Below are 21,189 nucleotides of genomic sequence, written 5' to 3' on the forward strand. Positions count from 1 at the left end.
TTTTGTTTTGTTTTTGTTTTTAGAAAACCAGGTTTCTTGAAGTATACTTAAATTCATCCATTCCGTGTAGAGTTGTACAACTGTCACGATAATACAGTTGGAGCTTAGGGTTATACTGAAGTAACTAAATTTTTTCCTAGCCAAAGCCTTTTTCTTTTTAGAGAGGACTTTACTATACCCAGGCTGGCTTACTGCTGCCTCTGCGCTGGCATGACAGACAAAACTCCACAAGGCTAGTTGTGCATATCTTTAACCCCAGGAGCCAGAGGCAGACCCAGGTATCTTTTGAATTTAAGGCCAACCTGGTCTACAGAGCAATTTCCAGGACAGCCAGAGCTGTAAGGCACTCAAAAGAAAAATCAACAAAAAGAATTTTCCAGCTTGGTCACTTCTTAGTTTTGACAGAGATCAACTGACGCATTTCCAGCCTTTAAAGCCATAGCCTAGCAAATGACACTGACACAGAGATGATGTGGCTGTAGAGACAGGAGAAAGTGAGCTTTGTAGTCCTCTCCTTTCTGCCCAAAAGAAATGGCCACAGGCTGGCAGGGTTGAGAGGGAAAAACCCAGAGGGAGCCTGCTCTGGTGCTCCTTGACTGCATTGCAGAAGTGAGCTCACCTGGTGTGATGGTGGAGGTGAGTGCCTCTGCCCCTCACGTGGGAGCTCCTGCTCTGTGCTCTGGCGCCATAATGAGACATCGTGCTGTCTGGTTTTAGAATATCTCCATTGACCCAAAGAACATTCAGACCCATTTATCATCTGCTACACCCCGAGGCCAGACAGCAGTCTGCACTCTGTCTACATGCTTTTGCCTTTGTAGACATGTCATACAAATTGCATAGTATAAGTCTGTCTTTTTATGTCTAGGATCTTTCAGCTAAGTGCACTCTTGAGATTTACCCGATCCATCCAAGTTGCTGTGTAGTGTTTCTGTGTTTGGGGCAAACTACATTTTGTTAATTAAGAGGTGAATGCCTCTTGATTGATGCTTGGGTTAAAAGATACAGCTTTTTAAAAATTTAATTGTGAGAGACACAGGACCCTCAAACAGCAGCTTGTAGGTTTTGTTTTTTGTTTTTGTTTCCATTTTATTTTATATTTATGAGTGTGATACCAGTAAAGATCAGAAGGGGTGATGGTCTGAATTTGATTCCTTGGTCCCACATAGTAAAATGTAAAGAACCAACTGTGACAGGTTGTCCTCTGATTTCTATGCATGCATACATACATACATACATACATGAGTGAATGTTTAAAAAAATACCTGGATTCATTTTCATCATTATTCATAAAGTTGCAAATAAACACTATTGTGTTGATTAGCTACATTCAAAAGCCAAAATGGCATAGAAACAGTAAAGTTTCCATTTTCATTTCTTCTGTCTTTTTTTTCTCTGAATACTGGAGTGAACATAGGGCCTCACTCTAGGTAGGCAGTTACCAGTCCTGGCTCTAATTTCTAGTTCCTTCTGAAGACCATGGTTTTGATTAGGCGTTATCTGCTTTCACATCTGCTGATTTGCAGTTCACCAGTGTGATAAGCCAGCTTTGTCTGGGGTTACTGGGTTCTCTCTAATCTTTGCCTCTGCTAGGCTTGTATGCACCTCTCTAGAGGTCGAGAGAAGGTCTCACTGACAGGTATATTTGCTCTTCCTGGTCCTTCTGTTAAAAGTCTCTAAGTCTGATTTCAGCTAGCCCTAAATATATATCATAATAAACATTTAATTATCTATTTAATTTTGATGAGAAAAATCACAGTGAATTTGATTCCCTTACAGCAGTGAATGATTTGAGACTGTTTATAGAGAGTGCAAGGGATGGATACTGTGCTGAGGACAGCACAGGGCAGGAAGGGTGTGTTGTTCATGGGCTCTGGGCTCCTCCCTTCCCCAGCCAGTCTCCTTTCAGTTCCTTGTTAGCTTGTAGGTCTGTTCTCCTATGAGTTGGTCTTTAGGATATACTCACACAAAAGGCTCCAAAGTTTAAAAGGAAGTTGAGAGGCTGGATCATCTCCTTAAGCAAGAAGCTGATGTGCTGACCTTCCTGCGAGGGAAGGGAGCACAGCAAGCATACAGTTGCGGCTGGGCTTGCAGAGCAGGAATGCGTGTTGACAGGGGAGCCCCACATAAACCCCTTCTCTGTTCTTGATTGTAGGTTTCTGCTACGTTCGCTGCCAGCTTAGTTACCAGCCCTGCAATTGGAGCTTACCTTGGACGAGTGTATGGGGACAGCTTAGTGGTGGTCCTTGCTACAGCGATAGCTCTGCTAGACATCTGTTTTATCCTTGTTGCTGTGCCAGAGTCATTGCCTGAGAAGATGCGTCCAGCATCGTGGGGAGCTCCCATTTCATGGGAACAGGCTGACCCCTTTGCAGTAAGTTTCCCCTTGGCAAAAGAGAATACCTGACTCAGTGGGATGAGATACTTCTCTCTGGATGCTTGGGGGCTGGGAGGCATCTTAAAGTTTATCTGTGTATTTATTATTAACAGGGTCTTAACTATGCAGCCCAAAGTGGCCTATTATTGGAGATCACTCTGTATCAGCCTCCTTAGTTCTGCAAATAGAAGCATGCACCACCAAAAGGAATTAAAAAAAAAATTAACACTTTGAAATCTTTTTCAGACTAGTTTGAGTAGGATGAAAAAAAAGGAGAAAACTAGTTGTAAGCGTGAGGTTTTGATGTAAGCATGTGTTGTGTTTCTCCTGTTCTAGTCTTTAAAAAAAGTGGGCCAGGACTCCATAGTGCTGCTGATCTGTATCACGGTGTTTCTCTCCTACCTTCCTGAAGCCGGCCAGTACTCCAGCTTCTTCTTATACCTCAGACAGGTGAGGCCGTCCTACCGAAGTGCACTTGTCCTGTTTAGCACTGATATCAGAGCAGAGTTTCATGTGCAGGAAGCTGTGGTCATCTTTAAGATGAGTGCTTGTCCTAGTTTGCCTTCTGTGGCTGTGATAGAACACTCACCACAAGCAGCTCAGGCCAGAAAGGATCGTTTCGCTCGTACTCCGTGTACACTCCATCTCTGGAGGGAGTTAGGGCAGAAACCTGGAAGCAGGAAGTGAGCAGACACTATGGGGGAATGCTGCTTCCTGCTTGCTCCTTCCAGGACTGCGTACTCCTGGGTGGTACCATCTATGGTGTGCAGGGCCCTCCTCCATCAGTCAGGAGTCAAGGAAATGTCCCCACACACTCGCCTAGAGGCCAGGCTGATGAAAGCTTTAAGTTAAGGTTTTTCTTCCCAGGTGACTGTAGAACTGCCACGACAACATGTTTTATAAACAAATGGCCAACAAGAGCTTAACCTCCAGGCACAGGGCCTGCTTATGCTCCTCATCCTTGGTACTGGAGGTGAAACTAGGACCTCATGTTGTAGGGTTTTTTTTTTTTTTTTTTGGTTTTTCAAGACAGGGTTTCTCTGTGTAGCCCTGGCTGTCCTGGAACTCACTCTGTAGACCAGGCTGGCCTTGAACTCAGATGTAGTTATTTTTAAAATGGTTTTGGGTGCTTGATAGCTTAGTTATGGCCAAATAAAAGAGGTCTATTATATATAAGAAGGTATTTTAAATATGATAAGCCATTTTTTTCTGAAGGAAAAATGTATATGATTAGAATTAGAATGAAAAGCTGTCAATAGGCATTTTTCTAGCCATTTAATGTTAACATACATGTGGTTACACTAGTGTTACACGAGTATATATGTGCTGTGCTCCTTTTTTCATTAATTTTACTTGTTTTGGAAACCTTCTAGATAATGAAATTTTCTCCAGAAAGTGTGGCAGCCTTCATAGCAGTCCTTGGCATTCTGTCCATTATTGCACAGGTGAGTTTCTGCTTTAGTTAAACTGATGTCATCCAAATGAGGCCTTACTCTGTAAAGGCCTTGTGCTACTTTGAATATGCTTGGCGCTATAGGAGGTGTGACCTTGGTGTAGGAAGTGTGTCATGGTACACGTGGGCTTTAAGACCCTCCTCCTAGCAGTTTGGAAGCCAATCTTAGATGAAGAAGATGTAGAACTCTGAGCTCCTCCTGCACCATGCTTGCCTGGATGCTGCCATGCTCCCTCCTTGATAATGGACTGAACCTCTGAATCTGTAGGCCAGCCCCAGTTAAATGTTGTTCTTATAAGAGTTGCCTTGGCTATAGCGTCTGTTCACAGCAGTAAAACCCTAATTAAGACAGGCGTGTTGGTGAGACTTTTTTTTTTTGAGACAGGCTCTCTCTATGTAATCCTAACTCTTTTAAGAAGCTACTATGTAGACCAAGCTGGCCTCAAAGTCACAGAGATCCTCCTGCCTCCCAAGTGTTGGGACTAAAGGCCTCTGCCACCATGCCTGGCTAGAAACAAGTCTGATCTTAAGAGTTTAAGAGTTAAAAACTTGTTAGCAGAGCTAGTAATTGATGAGTTTTTGGACGGATACATATTAGTGAATATGTGATGTACAGCATGACAGTTTAGTGATTTCTGTCAGGACTCCTTGCTCTGTGAATTTACTCTTCAAATAGTCACTGGAGGTCATAGTACTGACAGACCCTGGTTAAGCTGCGGTATGATTCCTGCTATCCAGACTGTTCTAGGGAATGAGACAGATGGATGGGTCAGTTGGAAACTTTGTTTATGTTGCTAACATAACTTTAAGGAACAGGAAGTGGTGGAGAAACTTGAATAGGGTTTTATGGGTAGGGGTAATTTGAGAAGTACTTATATACAAGGTGGCATTTGGTCAAGGATGTACAGATATAGCTGAGGAGAATTCTAAGTTGCTGAATATTGAGATGAATGCCCCAAGGGTGAGAATAAGAAAACAGAGAGACCTGTCTGGCACTGCTGGTGTGGGTAAGGGGAAAAGGGCTAGGGGGTAAATTCCAAGGGGCTCCTGGAAGGCCAGCAGGTGAACAGGGTGTGTTGACACAGTGGGTCTTTCAGTCTTTGGGTGTGAGAGATTCTTATAGAGTCTGACTTAGTGATTATACACAGGATGTGGCTCCAAGAAGGGAGGTGACCAGTATTTCTGGATTCTGTTTCTGACTTGAGTGACTTCTAGTTCCCTTAGAAAAGTACATTTACCTTTGGTTCCCACTTACAAGATAAACAGGCTAGCAATACACAAGGAGATGTTTTGTTGTTGTGCGTGTGTGTGTGTGTGTGTGTGTGTTCCCAGGGTCTCTCTTACTGAACTCATTCCTGAATTAGGATTTCTTGGTCCTGGCTTTTTAAATTGAGAAAGATCAAAACTCCATAAATTAGCAGTGTTAGCCGGTTGGGTTGAGTGATGGGCTGTAGGTGTTGTTTTATAAGAGGCTTTGGTGGTAGCTGTGATCTCCTTTGGGAAGTGTCAGCTTCCTGAGCCTCACATCCCTGAAGAGTGCATGCTTGTGCCCAGAGCTGGCCCTTCAGCTGGGTGCTTGCCTCAGGCTGTGGGGATTTCATCAAGGTGATTGTCTTTTAGCAGGGCATTTCACTCTGGGGTGCACCAATGCTGAGGGCCTACTTTCTACCCTGTGAGCCTCTAGAGCAGAAGTTCTCAGCTTGTGGGCCATGACCCCATGGGGTCACAGATCAGCTATTTACATTATAAGTTATAACAGCAAGATTAAAGTTATGAAGTAGCAACAAAAACAGATGGATAAGGTTGGGGATCAGCACAACATGAGGAACTAAATTAAAGGGTAGCAGCATGAGGAAGGCTGAGAACCACTGCCCTAGAGTGTTAAGAGGAAGCAGGACTTTTGAGGTGCGAGTACTGTGTTTAGGGGTAGCTTTGAGTACACTTTCCCAGAATGTAAGAGGGTGTAGTGAAGAAACTATAAGATGACTATTCACTAGGAGAAAGTCTTTATTGCAGATATGAGAGAGAACAGCCAAGGGCATTTGGAAGAGTCCAGGACAAGGCTAGGAAGTGGGACTAATGAGAGAGACTAGGAGGCAGTGGGTGTGAGGAGGAGAGAAGGGAGGGCACAGGATACTTGTGAATAGGACTGAGGAGCCTTGGAGGCCAGTGAGCCATTTGTCCCTTTGCCAGAGGCAAGGGAAGTGACTCCTTATGACAAACAAATTTCACAAGTTCTTGTGGAATGCTGGATTTATAGCTCCAAGACTTAGCAGTTTTGAGTTTACAAAATTCTAGTCGTCCTAATATGTAAGTTGTCACCTGTAATACTGTCTACCCACAGTATAGGGAAGTGGATTACTTACCGCTTCACAAGGACGGAACATACCCAAAATCGTATTAGAGGATATAAAAGTTGAAATTTTCTCATACATGTGAAATACTAGCTGTATCCAGTCATTTTTTTTTTTTTTTTTTTTTGTGAGTTGATCTTAGCCTGACAAGCCACTGGGTGGGGCATTTTGTGGTGTGGCTACCAGAGTCTAATCCCACAAGGTGGGCAGGCCTGGGGACTTTGTCCTGTATGCTGTGCACTTCTACCAGAGTCTTAGAGAAGAAAGCTGAGTCTTCAGATGTTTCTAGGAGTCTGGTCCAATGGTCATGGGGTTTCATTTGAAAATCCTTCTAGGAATCTTTTTTTTTGAGGCAAGGACTCAGAGATTGTAACTCAGCTGTAGCCTAGGCTGGCCTCAAACATAGGTCAGTTCTCCTGACTAGCCTCAGGTTAGAGACCTGAGTCACCACACACCTAGCTGTAAAAGAAGTTTTGCTTTTGTCACCAAGCCTCATAAAAAGTTAAATGATTAAATTTCAACTTACATTCTAATTCTCTGATGTGTCAGGAAGGAATGAGAGTGATTTGGGTACCACTTCTACAGACTTAGTTATTTTGTGCGGTATGTTCCACATTAGTTAGAATAGCAAAGTTAGTTTTGATGCCCTAATCCCTGCTGAATTTCATGTACGTTGGAACTATAGGAATTTCCTGTACGTTAGAACTACAGGAATGTCCATCTACCGATAAAGCCATTTATGAGATGCTTCCTATGTGCCAGGCGCAACTCTAAGCACTTCATATAAATGATTCATTTCATCCAGTATTGAATTCTGAACTTGCTGCTGTTAGTTCTACTTAGGTAAGAAAAAAACTGAAGTGGATTCATCCAAGATCTCAAAGATTGTGGTCCATCATGTTTTTACAAACTCTGTGCTCTTAAATATAAATTTCCTGAGTCTTACTTCATAGTTCATAGAATCCTCACAATTTCAACAGCAGGCTTAGATAAAGTTGTATGTGGCCATAGGATAGCATTGAGGTATATCTTAGTTACTTTTGTATTTCTGTGATAAGACACTATGACCATGCCAATTTATAGAAAGTTGAGTCTGGGGTTAACAGTTCCAGAACATAGAAGCTGGTGGGGACATGGCATCTGCTAATGTCCAGCCAGCAAGATGGCTCTGTAGGTAAAGGTACTTGCCATCAAGGAGAAATTCAATTCCTGAAAATAAATAAATAAATAAATGCAAGTTTCTTAAAAGAGAGGGGAAAAAAAAAAAAACCTTTTGTGATAACTGTGTTTGTCTTTCAGACCATAGTCTTGAGTTTACTCATGAGGTCAATTGGAAATAAGAACACCATCTTACTGGGTCTGGGATTTCAAATATTGCAGCTGGCATGGTACGGCTTTGGTTCAGAACCTTGGTAGGTATAAATATTGGGATGTTTTAATTCTTCTATATTCTTTGAAAGTTTTATTTGTATGATATAATTTGATTAAGTCAGCCCACTACCATCTGCTTCCTGATCCTTTTCCAACTCCAACACACCTTTGTCCCAACGTCATAGACATATGGTGTGTGTGAACTTAACCCAGAGTCCAAAACAGTGCTGACCGTGTGAGCCTGGCCTGGAAGTGGGGCCATCTACAGGGGCATGGGCAGCCTACCCACAGCCATCTCCCCATTAAAAAGGGTTCTGGTGCTTGCTCCCTTTCTGTCTTTTCTTTAGCTAAGGCTCCCTCCCCTTTACAAGTGCTAGTTCTACCGGTAAGCATGACCACGCCCAGCCCCAACCTTTTAGTTTCTTTTCAGCTAAGCTATTGACTTGAATCTGTTTCTTGCTGTACTTTAAGCATGCATAGTACAATTTCCCACATATATTTATATATCCAAGAGTGGCTGAAGGCTACACACTGGCTTTTTCCCCGTGAGATTATTAAGCTATCGAATCTCTGAGGAGCATTTAATCTAATCAGTTTGTTCCTAGGAAACAGTACAGCACTCTGTGCCAACAAAGCCCTGACAGCTTATTACATATTTTGTTTTCCTGGTTAAGAAAAGCAAAACAAAAGCCAGTGTTGTTCACTGACAAGTGGGAGTGAGCAGTCGGCTTCCTTCCCCCTGGCCTCACCACTTTGCGGACAGGCTGCTGTCCTGCAGCACGGTTGGGGATGGGTTGCCCAGCTCCTCTTTGGATTTGGGTATTAGTAAACACGGAGAATGTGTTTCAGTGGGTAATGTATTTTCCAGTCCAGCCTTTGCAGAGGTGCCTACAAACGTGAAATATTTCTTCCCAACAAGACAGGGGCATCCAGCTTATGTACCCTCCATATTCCTGACATTACAGTCAACAGTGACCTTTACAGTGAATCATGGGAACTTTAGAAGACTGCTGGCTTGTGTTTAAATACACTTGATGTTTCTTTATTAATTTTATGTATAATACTCAACACAACTTCTCCTCTTCCAACACAAAGAATATTCCACATTATGGTTTGGAACAACCCAGTTTTACAACAAAGTACACTGTTTTTGTGAACAAGTAGTTGCTGCTTCCATAGTTCATGAGCTACGCCTTTAACTGACTGGCCCAGAGCCACTTAGAGGAAGAGAGAATGCACACAGCCATTGTAGTCAGGATGACTTGGTCTGATTTGACAGGAAAATGGAGAAGCAATAGTAACATTGGTCTCGCTGCTTTGATCACAGGATGATGTGGGCTGCTGGGGCAGTGGCAGCCATGTCTAGCATCACCTTTCCAGCTGTTAGCGCCCTTGTTTCACGGACTGCTGACGCAGATCAACAGGGTGAGTGGAGCGGAGTCCCTTTAGTCACTTAAAAGAATTATGTCTGTGTTTTTCTCTTGCCTGACTACTAGTGTATCTTTATAATGTTCTAAGTTTGCTGCCTGTGCTAAAGCAGGTTCTGAGATACTAATTTCCAGTGGCCATTGGTCACTTGTCCTTTCTTAAATATCCAATGTTTGGCCGTGGCTTTTTCATCGTGACAAAGTGTCCAATAAACATCTTAAAGGATTTATATGGGCCTCTGGGTCCAGAGAGTCCAGTCCGTGGTGGCTTGGTTTCATTGCTGGTCCAGAGGAAGGAAGATGTCAGTAGAGGCATGTGGTAGAAGCTACTAATATTGGTCAACAGGGAGTAGATGGGATGAAGCCAGGGACAAGATATTCATCCCTCCAAGGACTCACTGGAAGCATTCTGATTCCAGGGCCTCACAAGTAGCACCCCAAGTAGCATGGAGCGTTCAGCATGCAGGCCTGTGAGGGACACTGTCCATTCATGTCCTAATTTACTATTGAGCTTCACTGCTGCTGGGCTATTGTGATAGGCACCTCAGGGCTCATCGTAACCCTTTACAATTCCCTGGCTTGGAGAGATAAGAGGATTGTAGCACAGTGGCAGTCATTTGGTAAAATGAGGAAGGAAAAGCCTGTGGTAAAAAGAGCTTGCAATTTCATTTACAAAGATGATCTGAGAGAAATTGAGAATCACTCAGTAGTAGCAAACAGTGTTTGGCAGCTTTTAGTGTGTTTAATTTACTTAGTTCCTGACTGTTTACTGCCAAGAACCAAGTGCTTTTGCTACCTAGACTTATGTTATGCCTGGGCCTGCATTTGCGTAGGGCAGTAACTACTGATGGCGTCTCAGTAGCATTTAATACCATTAGAGTAAGTTGCTGGTAGCATTAAGAATCTCCATTTAGATTGATTTCACATTTGCTGTTTTTTAAAGAGTAGGAAAGGGTAATGTGCTAAATGGTTGTTTTAAACATGTTGTAGGTGTTGTTCAAGGAATGATAACAGGAATCAGAGGATTGTGCAATGGTCTGGGACCAGCCCTTTATGGGTTCATTTTCTACATATTCCATGTGGAACTTAAAGAACTGCCAATCACAGGAACAGACCTGGGGACAAACACAAGCCCTCAGCATCACTTTGAACAGGTAATTCTTCATTCACATACTCTTATTTATTTGGCTGGATTAAAGGATATTTTTGAAAACAAAAGCTTTTGTGTAAAACTTTCTAGCATGAATAGGCCTTAAGTAATCTTAAAAACTAAAGCCTGGGGCTGGCTCAGTGGTTAAGAGCACTGACTGCTCTTCTGAAGGTCCTGAGTTCAATTCCCAGCAACCACAGTGGCTCACAATTATCTGTAATGAGATCTGATTTTAACCCTCTTTTCTGGGGTATCTGAAGACAGCTACAGTACTTACATATAATAACGAATAAATCTTAAAAAAAAATAACTAAAGCCTAAGAGACTATTCTTCTGAGTATCATCTTGCAAAACTAGAATGAAAAAAAATCACGTGAAATCACATTTTGTCAATTTGTGCCTAATGGCATGGCAGCCACATCTCCATTCCACACTGCTGCTTTCTTTCCTTCTGACTTCTGGAGTGCCGAGCAGCTGCTGTCTACTATGGCCACATGGAAGGTACGCACGGTGGACATTTGTTGACTTGCTTGCTTTATTTCTCAACTGAAATTACCAACCCCAAACCACATGGACCACTGAGCCAATACTAACAGCTCTGCAGTTTTCTCGATTAAGCAAGAGTTACCCCAGGCAAGCCTATTTAGTTTTGTGGGCCATATACAACAGAAACAGGGTTTCTATAGGGTTTTGCCCACAATGAATATGATTTGGGCTAAAATGTTTTATTTTTGTGGTTAGTAGTATTGTATTTATTTTTGAAACAAATGATTCTACAGGTATATTATTAACATGTGTAGTTCAGGCTCTGTGCTAAAAGCCACCCACAGTTATTCAAGTTACTTTGCCAGTTTTTGATTTTTATTTTTAAAGGTTTGAGTACACCATTGCTGTCCTCAGACACACCAGAAGAGGGCATCAGATCCCATTACAGATGGTTGTGAGCCACCATGTGGTTGCCTGTAATTGAACTCAGGACCTTTGGAAGAGCAGTCAGTGCTCTTAACCAATGAACTCTTTCCAGCCCATTTTGCCAGTTTTTGTGGGCAGGATTTTACAATAAGAATAAAAATACCTTTTCTCCTGAAAAGTGATTTTATAGCTATTGCTTCAATAAAGGCATTGACTTTAAAAAAAAAATCTGAGCAGACAGTCACTGAGACATTGGAGGCTGGGGGCGGGGGTGGGGGGAGTATTTGTGCAAAAAACATTAACTATTGTTTCTTCCTCAGAATTCCATCATCCCTGGTCCCCCTTTCCTCTTTGGAGCCTGTTCGGTACTGCTGGCTCTGCTCGTTGCCTTGTTTATTCCGGAACACACTAATTTAAGTTTAAGGTCCAGCAGTTGGAGGAAGCACTGTGGCAGTCACAGCCATCCTCACAGTACACAAGCGCCAGGAGAGGCCAAAGAACCTTTACTCCAGGACACGAATGTGTGACGGAGATTTATCAGGAAGACTCTCTCTCTCTCGCAGCACCCAGGTCTTAGTTTTCACCTGTAGCTCTGGATGTACATTCCATTTCCATCGGCAGTGTACTTTATGACTGTCTTAAGAAATACTTGCATGAACTCCGTGGGAACTAAAGAAAGAACCGGACAGTTTTCCAAAGATGTTACACTTTCTTTCAAAAAGAAATCTTTTGTTTATATTAGCACCACTCTCTTGCCACTAAACTGTTTCATTACACATCTTTAATTAAAGCTCTATCTGTAACTCCGTCTCTGCCATTTCCTTAGGTGTTGAGCCTTTACCTGCTCGTGCTGACTCAGTGACACTAGGCAGGATGGTTATGGACCTGTTTGCTTTAACCTTGTAAAACCTGAGTCATTGTAAAATCTTGGGTCAAATAATTCAAAGCCTTAATGCAGATGCACTAGAAAAGAAATGGTAAAGAATTGTTTGCATTTAAAAGAACTTGTGAAAATTGTAGAAAACCAGAATCATGTTTCAAGCTTGTTTGCCATAATTTTATTTAAAACATTATTCACTGCTGTTCTGAAGTATGAAAAGATCAGCCACTTAGAATTCAAATTGGGGTGATCAGAGCCTATCCATCTGGCTCAATTTGTTTAAATCTGTTCTGCTTCTTATACCACTATTCTTTTGATATTTGCATAATCATAAGGACCTCAACACTTGAATACATAATCTAAAAATTATATAGTAAAGCTGGTAGCCTTGAAAATGTCAATGTGATATCTATATGTAGATAAATATATATAGTGGCCTTTCAGGACTGTCACAGTAACACTTTATTTACAGAGCTAATGTTTGTCCTAAATTTTCAGGACCCTAGAAGAGAGCTTTATACAATTACTGATGTGAATTTCTCTAAAGTGTATATTTTTGTGTCCAGTTATATTATTTAAAAAAGTGTTACTTTGTAAAAATGTACATAAAGTATTGTATAGTTTACACTGTTTTCATCTTGTGTGTGGTTATTGCCTAATGCTTTTTAAACTTGGAGCATTCATTATGATTAAATAAGGTCTCAAATGTAAATATTCTGTTAATAAAATTAAATATTTTAATGATTTTTTTCTTTTTAAAAAGGTCTTGATCTGTGAGTCCCTCCCTGTAAGGCCGGTTTAGGCTTTGTTACAGTAACAAATCTTCTTACCTTACCTTACCTTCTGCAATCCATTTGCTGCCCTCACCTCACCAAAAATAAAACAAAAAGCCTGAAGATGAAAATAACAAAGTGTGTAGGTCAACCAGAAATGCTTGATTTCCTAAGCACACATTCAGTTAGTCTTTTATTTTCTAAACATGCTTCTTGCATATAAAACGCTCAAGCCTCAGTGCTTTATTAACAAAGGTCACAGTTTTCAGAAATAGCAAAAAGCAACATTCTGATTATTAACACATGTACAGTTATACAACACAAAACAATTTCAGACAAAAGCAGAAGAGGTAGAGCAGAGAGTTGGCGCTGTCTGTGTGCGTGGACACTTAGCACAGAGACAGCTCACACCCTGCGTGGAAATGAGCAGTCCTATCGTGGAAACAGGTTTATAAATAGTAAGGGGAGGGTATCTTGTAAAGAGCTATGTATGTCATATACCCCTTTCCAAAGGCTGCCATAGCTCTTAGGTTTATTTTATAGTATTTACAACAGTCCTGTGCTGCATAGAGAGACTTCTTTCCAGAATAAGTGCTTTCAAGTAGTTAGAGCAATATTCTTCCCATGACTGACCTGTGATAACAGCCCTTCTTGTTGAAGACTGCTAGCAATAGCCATCATCCGGAAAGTGAGGCTAAAGATTTTATGTACTTGAAAAAAATTAATGTGTATAAATGTTTTGCCTAGAAACCCCATGCCTGCCTGATGCACTCTGGGTGACAAAACTGTGACCTGCCATGTGGGTGCTGGGATTAGAACCCATGTCCTCTCAAAGAGTAGCTAGTGCCGATCATCACTAAGCCATCTCTTCAGCCCCTTGAAACGTTTAAAATATCACATGATTGTTAACGTTTTACAGATAAGATTTTGGGGGTCTTGGGATTTTAATTTCCTTTGGGTGGTTGTCAACAAGAAAACAAAATTAGACCTCTAAGATTATAGAGGGTGGTTTTTGGTTTTTTGTTTTCATTTTGTTTTTTAAAACTACTTAATTTCCAAGGAATAATTCTTGGAAGTTTTTAATAGTGAGAAAGTTGTAATTTCCAATAGTTAACTCTCCTGCTTTATTAACACTGAGCACAAATTTTAATATTATAAAAAGTCCCATGAGTTTTTATGGTGTTATTACACTGATGATCTTTATGGAATGCCCAGATGACTAAAGCACTTCAGTCATGTAAATACACTGTCCCAATGATTTTCATATAAAAATTATTTCAGAGAAAATTTACTCACTATGAATACTTAATTTCACTCAAAATGCTTAAGATTGTCACTAGGTACATCAACCAAACTCCAAATGCCTATACCCAGGACTTGACTAGCACGAGGTCGAATACACTGTTTTTGGTTTGATTTTTTTGGGGGGTTGGGGGGATGTGGGTTCGAGACAGGTTTCTCTGTGTAGCCCTGGCTGGCCTAGAACTCAGAAATCCGCCTGCCTCTGCCTCCCGAATGCTGGGATTAAAGGCGTGCGCCACCACGCCTGGCTGGTTTGATATTTTTATCTTACAGACTGGTTATATTGCATAACTCAGGCTTGTGGGTGCACACCTTTACTTCTCGGTCTTGGGACACAGAGGCAGGTGGATCTGGGTTTGTGGCCAGCCTTGTCTACATACATAGCCAGTTCCAGGACAGCCTGAACTACATAATAATAGACTCTGTCTCAAAAAAAAAAAAAAAAGCTTTGAAAGTTGTATAAGAACTCAATGTAAGAATCAATTTACGGCTCAATGATCACAGGTGGAAGCTCTCCCAACTCTCAGGTGGCAAATTAAGATTTTTTTTTTACAATAAAAATGATGGTATGACTCACAAGTCTTCAGTGTATAGTCTCTGCAGGTGTATCTTTGAGTAAGTGACCCTAATCAGCCCACTGGTAAGAATCTGATACAATTCACTGACTGTCTTTGAAACATTCTGTTTTGTTCACAGGAAAAAAAATACCATTTACTCAGAATCCTTATCAATTTCCTAGATTTGTAAATGGCAGCAGTATTACAAAGGATCCAAATGACCTAACAGGAACCAGAAAAAAATTGGTTTTGTTATTAATAGTCTGTTAAATCACTTGAATTCCTAAACTGTCAGTAAGCAATAAAAGGTGTTGGATTAACTACTTGGTAACTGCCCAGGGAAATAGGATGAAGATGAGGAGGGGAGAACGGTGGGTTTGGAAGATATCTGGAACGCTCCCAGCATGCCGTCTTTCTGATGGTCTGCAAGAGACAAAACATGTAACATGTCACTACTTTAGTCTTAAACACATTTTTTTTTAAGATTTATATATTTATTACATATAAGTATACTGTAGCTGTCTTCAGACACCCCAGAAGAGGGAGTCAGATCTCATTACGGGTGGTTGTGAGCCACCATGTGGTTGCTGGGATTTGAACTTTGGACCTTCGGAAAAGCAGTCGAGTGCTCTCACCCACTGAGCCATCTCACCAGCCCGTCTTAAACACATTTAATGAATCCACACTGTACCATTCGCTCAGTACACAGGTCTCCTCACCTGAATTACTCAACAGATTCTGGCTGAGTCCACGTAAAGGAATGCTATCTTCTCTTTTCTTCAAGTATTTGGACTCCAATCCTAAATTTTCACCACTTAAAAAAAAGTAATTTTTGTCTTAATTTTCACTTTATTGTTCATTTTCTCTGTTGAATATTCCTAGTTGACAAAAATCAAAATGTTCTAAAATACCTTAGTACAACATTTTTTGACCACCTAAGTGATCACATGATGCCTGAACTTAACAACTCCATATCTGTGTCCTCCCTTGGTGAAGGTCAAACTTATACTAAAACTGGGACAAAGACTATAAGAAGAATAAATTCTATGAGTACTGCAAGATTATATATATCATAGCAAAGATGAGGAGATGAGAAAATACAGAAGAAAGCAAATTATATTATCTTGAGAATATTATCTTGAGTTTATTGGAGTCAATACAACATACTGTATTAGAACAAAGGCATACGTAACGTGACAGGAAAAATACATAACTGAGAGTACCATTAAAATCCTGCACATATGTTTGTTTATTTTAACGTGTATGGGTGTTTTGCCTGCATATATGTCTGCACATGGATGCCAGAAGATGAGTTACAGAGCTTGTGAGCAGCCAGCCCAGGCCCTCTGGAGGAGCACCACGGAACCATGTGTGCAGCCCCCTCTCTGAGACGGCCTCATAGTGGAGCCTTGGCTTTTGTTTTTACTGAAAACTACCTGTGTCTGCCACTTGCATGGTGGAATTAAAGGTGTGTGCCACCACGCCTAGCTTTAAAATGGAGGACTTCTGTGTGCAGATCCACATATGTGTAGAAGCAGTCTTTACTTATGACACAATCTTTTTTTTTTTTTTTTGGTTTTTTGAGACAGGGTTTCTCTGTGTAGCCCTGGCTGTCCTGGCACTCACTTTGTAGACCAGGCTGGCCTCGAACTCAGAAATCCGCCTGCCTCTGCCTCCCGAGTGCTGGAATTAAAGGCGTGCGCCACCACGCCCGGCGACACAATCTTTTACTATATTATCTAGGGGGCGGAGTCCTATAACTTACAACCACATAAGAGAAGTCACTTTTTCAAAGCTAAAAATAATTCTAAATTTTCAACATAAAATATCTTAGGTAAACTGGGCTTGGTGGTACACATCTTTAATCCCAGCACTTGAGGCAGAGCCAAGCAATTTCTCTTGAGTTTGAGGCCATCCTGGTCTACATATTGAGTTTCAAGACAGCCAGAGCCAGAGTTAGACCCTGTCTCAACAAAAATGGCAGTCATAGATAAATACAAGGCTTTCAAACACTGCCAGCATTTTTTAATGTGGCTTCTAAAGTGCTACAAAAATGCTGCAGCATTGACACTTGCAGTCCTTGAGAAGGAAGGCCTGCCTGGGTTGGGTTCCTAGCACTCACACAACAGCTTACAATCCTCTGTAACTTCAGTTCTATGAGATCCTGCTATCCTCTTCTGACCTCTGTGGGAACCTGACAAATGTGCACACGTATACATACAGGCAAAACACTCAACACTTAAATCTTTTTTTAAAAAACGACTTTCAAAGAGGAGAACACTAAGCTGTTTTGTCGGTTGAGTACTTACTTTTCCTTATCATTTGAACAAGGCCTGTTAACAGCGGCTCCCGGCTGCCCATCTATCGATGCGCTTGGTTTTGTAAGCTGCAGGTTAAAGTGAACCTGTGTGGAGAACACAGCTCATGAAGTCAGAACTGAGGCAGGTCCGCACTCAGCTGAGTGGCTAGGTTTTGCTTCTTGATAAATTAAAGATGATATAAAGATTCTGCCTATATCTTACAGCACAAGGGCATTCTTTGAAGGCTTAAGAACCTGACTTTCCCTCACCAAAACAGCCCCCATGATACAAGTGACAAGGTGAAGAATAAACGTGACTCTCCCAACAGTTACTCTGTCGTGAACACTAATGCATTTAGCTCAATGATAGGACTGAAACTAACCTCGGCTTAGTTGGCCTGGTAGCACATCCCATGTGTTGGAAGGACCAAGAAATAGAAACCAAAACTACAATGAAGTAACTTTTTGCGCCAGGTAGAATGGGAATTATCAAAATAAAAACAAATTAACAAATGTTGGTAAGGATCATACAGATAAGGAATTCATACCCTGTTGGTGAGGATGTATGTATTCCCAGTTGCTGCTAAGACCAATACAGATGCTTTTCAAAGCAGTACACATGGGATTCCTATGAATCTATTTTCTTCGTGGGTGAACAGAAAGGAAAGCCCGAGTACAGAAGAGATAAAGCACACCCGCATTCACTGCGGCACACTTCATCCCAGTCACAACAGGGTCGTTCAAGTGTCCATTAACATAGAAGAAGAAAATGTGTGTGTGATAAGACACACACCACACACACACCCACACACATAGCATATACACAGGTGGGGGAAGAGGGAGAGAGACTGATTTTTTTTTATAGTAAAATTGACAGAAATTGAAGACATCACCTTAAACAAAATACAGTAAACACAAGTCTCTCTTACTTTCTCTCATTTTTGAAAGTAACTTCTCCAAACCAAGAAGGGCAAGGAAAAGATGCAAAGCACTGGGAGCAAAGAGGACCAGGGTAAACCTTCACATCACGCCCGTGAAACCACAGTGGCTGGATGTGGACCCAGCACACTTAAGAAATGAACTGTGATACCCAGAACAAAACAACCTTGTAAGCTACACACGCACAGTCTGACTCCAACCAGTGAGCCAAAGCCTTTGGAAACTAACTACAGGGCTCTGCTCACAGGTCAAGATACTCTCTGGATAGTGCAGTGCACATTTGGCGCAGCAAATCCTATAAAAACAGCTGACAATGAAAACAGTCTACAGAAACAAATCAGACCTTGAAACTGCAACTTAGTAAATATCTTTTTAAAAAGTATCTTATTGACAATTGGAAGATACTCTAGATTCTCAATTAAACTATCCAGAATATAATCCAAAACTACTGTCTTAGGGTTTCTATTCCTGCACAAACACCATGACCAAGAAGCAGTTGGGGAGGAAAGGGTTTATTCAGCTTACATTTCCACATTGCTGTTCATCACTGAAGGAGGTCAGGACTGGAACTCAAGCAGGTCAGGAAGCAGGAGCTGATGCAGAAGCCATGGAGGGATGTTCTTTACTGGCTTGCTTCCCCTGGCTTGCTCAGCCTGTTCTCCTATAGAACCCAAGACTACCAGCCCAGAGATGGTCCCACCCACAAGGGGCCTTTCCCCCTTGATCACTAATTGAGAAAATGCCCCACAGCTGGACTCATGGAGGGATCTCCCCAAATGAAGCTCCTTTCTCTGTGATAACTCCAGCTGTGTCAAGTTGACACAAAACTAGCCAGTACAACTACTTAACAAAAAACCGGGAAAATCTAAATAAATTTACTGAATCAAGAACACAAAAGATAACACCATAGGAAAACAAACATCAGAGTGCAGGAAAATGCTTTAAAGCAACCATTGTAACTGTGCTTTAAGCAGAATAAACACGGATGTCAAAAAAAAAAAAAAAAAAGAAAAAGAAAAAAAGAAAGAAAGAAAAGCCTGGCATATACAGGGCTCCACATTCAGCACCAAGGGAAAGGGACCAAAAAAGGGAAAGGAAACAGAATTTTAAAACTGAAAAAATAACCAATGGCTAGGTTCTACAGTAGGATGGAGCCAACAGAGCAATCAGTCATCTCGGCTGGCACAGTGGTGCGGGAGGGGCTGACGTGCAAAGCTGGAGCTAGGAGGATGGATGGACTTAAGGCCAGTGTGAGCAGAGAGACCCTATCTAAAAACATCAAGGACTAAGGCTTTGGCATGTAGCTTAGAAGCAAAGTGTGTGCTCAGCAGAGAAAACATTCAAACACTTAAATAAAGAGAGTTTTTTTTTTCCTTTAAGTTAAAGTTCCATGACCCAAAAGGCCATCTACAATAAAAAAAACAGAGCCAACTGGCAATGTGGCTCACATCTGCAATCCCAGTGCTCAGGGAGACTGAAGCATGAGGAACACAAATTCAAGGACGGCCTGGGCTACATGGTAAGACTCTGTCCAAAAATAAAACAGAGATGAAGGGAAATAGATGAGAAAAAGAGATATGAACTGACAGAAAACATTTCCAAATTATTCTTTGGAAATTATCTTTCTGATGGGGAACATAGTCCAGGATATATAGGGCATTGTCTCAGTAAGAAATTGTTTATTAAGTATTTGGAAACAGGGCTCAGCAGACTGGGATGCTTGCTCCTTAGCCTGATAACCTGAATTCAACGCCCAGAATTTATACAGTGGAGAGAGCCAACTCCCACTAGGTTGTTTCTTTTGTTTTGTTTTATTAATGGAAAAAAACTAGTTCACAAAACAGACCTACTGAGGGCAACAGAGAACATGAAAAGAGTTTAATCTCAGTAGATTTTACTTTTTGAGACATGTTCTCTATGTAATCCTAGGTGTGTCGGAACTTACTATTCAGACCAGAGCTGCCCCTAACTCTGTAACTTTTAGGGACATGAAAGTTAAAACCACAATGAGATACTTCCATTCACCAACTACAATGGTTACAATTAAGTTGAGGAGGATTCAGTCTTGGAAGGCTGCAGGAGATCTTAAGTATCAAACTGCTGGTATTATACAGTAAGTCACTGCCTTCTTCTTCTTTTCCTCCTCCTCTTCTCACTTCCACTCTTCTTTCTCTTCCTTCTCTCCCCCCCCCCCCCGCCCTTCTTTTCTAACATAAGCGCTATGTAGCCCTGGCTGTCTGAAACTTGATATGAAGAACAGGAAGGCTTCGAATTCCCGGAGATCTGCCTGCCTCTGCTTCCTGAGTGCAGGGACTAAAGACGTGGAGCACAGTGCCCAGCCCAGGCTGGCTTTGAGCTTTCTGCTTTAACCTCTGGTTCCATGGCTGAATTGCTGCCATGTCATCTTGTAAGACTTTGGCAAGCCTTAACTTACTGGAGGACACCCCCCCACACACACACATACACCCAGTGAACAATGCAGAGACGGGATTGGATGCAAAAGCAAGAGGAATTTTATTGATCCAGCATGCTGGGGGCGCCCTGTACATGGAGAGAGAGAGAACGACCTTGCACAGCCCACCTGGAGAGCCTTTATACAGTTTTTAAAGTAGCAGCCATTAGGTACAATGTGATTGGCGGAACAATGTGACTTTTAAACTGATTGGTCTTCAGGGAATGAGGTAGGTGGCCAATGGCCAGGGAATGTGTCTAGGAGCTCTGGGCCTTCCCTACTGGCAGGTGGCTGTAATTAGCCCCTCCCTTCCCGAGGGGAGGGGTGCCTATGTGTTCTATGACCTTTCCCTCCCAGGAGGGGAGGGGTCTGGTGGAATTTTGCAAAGATCCTGAGCTGACCTCTTCATTCTCCATCCTCTTTTCTTGAAGCGCTAAAGTATATACTGTAAATCACATAGTTGTTTGGGATAGGATAAGGATATAACTCACAAAGAAAGATACTCTTAGTAAACTTATATGCTTTTTCCGGTTTTACTCTTGGGGGTTCATCATTTAAAAAGTATGGAGGGGCTGGAGAAAATGGCGCAGCAGTTAACAGCACTTGAGTTGTTACAAAGGTTCAGAACCTGCTTGCCAGCGCCCGTGTTAATTACAACCATCTGTAACTCCAGCTCTGGGGATGGGATACCCTCTTCTGGCCTCCACGGACACTGGCACACATGTGGCACACACACAAATAAATATGCACATATGAATAAAAACAAATCTTTAAAACAGAGAATACTGAGATAATAATACAAGAGGTTCTGAGAAGAAAACGGCGTTTGGGGGGAAGAGAAAGGCTGGGGGCGGTGAGACAGCTCACTGAACAAAGGACGTGTGGCCAAGCCCGAGGACCTGACCTTAATCACTAGGACCTAAAGAGGAGATGGAGAGAACTG

The 21,189-nt window shown here is 41.8% G+C and overlaps 2 protein-coding genes across 4 annotated transcripts in view; one reads left to right on the forward strand and one right to left on the reverse strand.

Annotated features, from left to right (window-relative positions):
- Positions 1–12,686, forward strand: part of Slc71a1 (solute carrier family 71 member 1) — a 29,930-nt gene extending 17,244 nt beyond the window's left edge. The window contains exons 6-12 of one of the 2 annotated variants that reach the window (XM_021158437.2): positions 2,156–2,374; positions 2,714–2,827; positions 3,751–3,822; positions 7,484–7,596; positions 8,883–8,980; positions 9,973–10,136; positions 11,365–12,686. In XM_021158437.2, the coding sequence (XP_021014096.1) occupies positions 2,156–2,374; positions 2,714–2,827; positions 3,751–3,822; positions 7,484–7,596; positions 8,883–8,980; positions 9,973–10,136; positions 11,365–11,571 (987 nt within the window). In that variant the 3' untranslated portion in view covers positions 11,572–12,686. The remainder of the gene's footprint in view (positions 1–2,155; positions 2,375–2,713; positions 2,828–3,750; positions 3,823–7,483; positions 7,597–8,882; positions 8,981–9,972; positions 10,137–11,364) is intronic. The other variant, XM_085835560.1, reaches the window with a different exon arrangement.
- Positions 12,687–12,816: 130 nt separating this feature from the next.
- Sass6 (SAS-6 centriolar assembly protein) overlaps positions 12,817–21,189 on the reverse strand; it is a 34,943-nt gene continuing 26,570 nt past the window's right edge. For both annotated transcript variants that reach the window (XM_021157987.3, XM_085835559.1), the window contains exons 15-17: positions 16,866–16,960; positions 15,276–15,370; positions 12,817–14,979 (exon numbers count right to left, since the gene is read on the reverse strand). In XM_021157987.3, coding sequence (XP_021013646.1) covers positions 14,873–14,979; positions 15,276–15,370; positions 16,866–16,960 — 297 coding nt within the window. In that variant the 3' untranslated portion in view covers positions 12,817–14,872. The remainder of the gene's footprint in view (positions 14,980–15,275; positions 15,371–16,865; positions 16,961–21,189) is intronic.

The sequence above is a fragment of the Mus caroli genome, unplaced genomic scaffold (assembly GCF_978045245.1).
Source record: "Mus caroli unplaced genomic scaffold, Mus_caroli_1 scaffold_3, whole genome shotgun sequence".
NCBI classification, from domain to species: domain Eukaryota; kingdom Metazoa; phylum Chordata; class Mammalia; order Rodentia; family Muridae; genus Mus; species Mus caroli.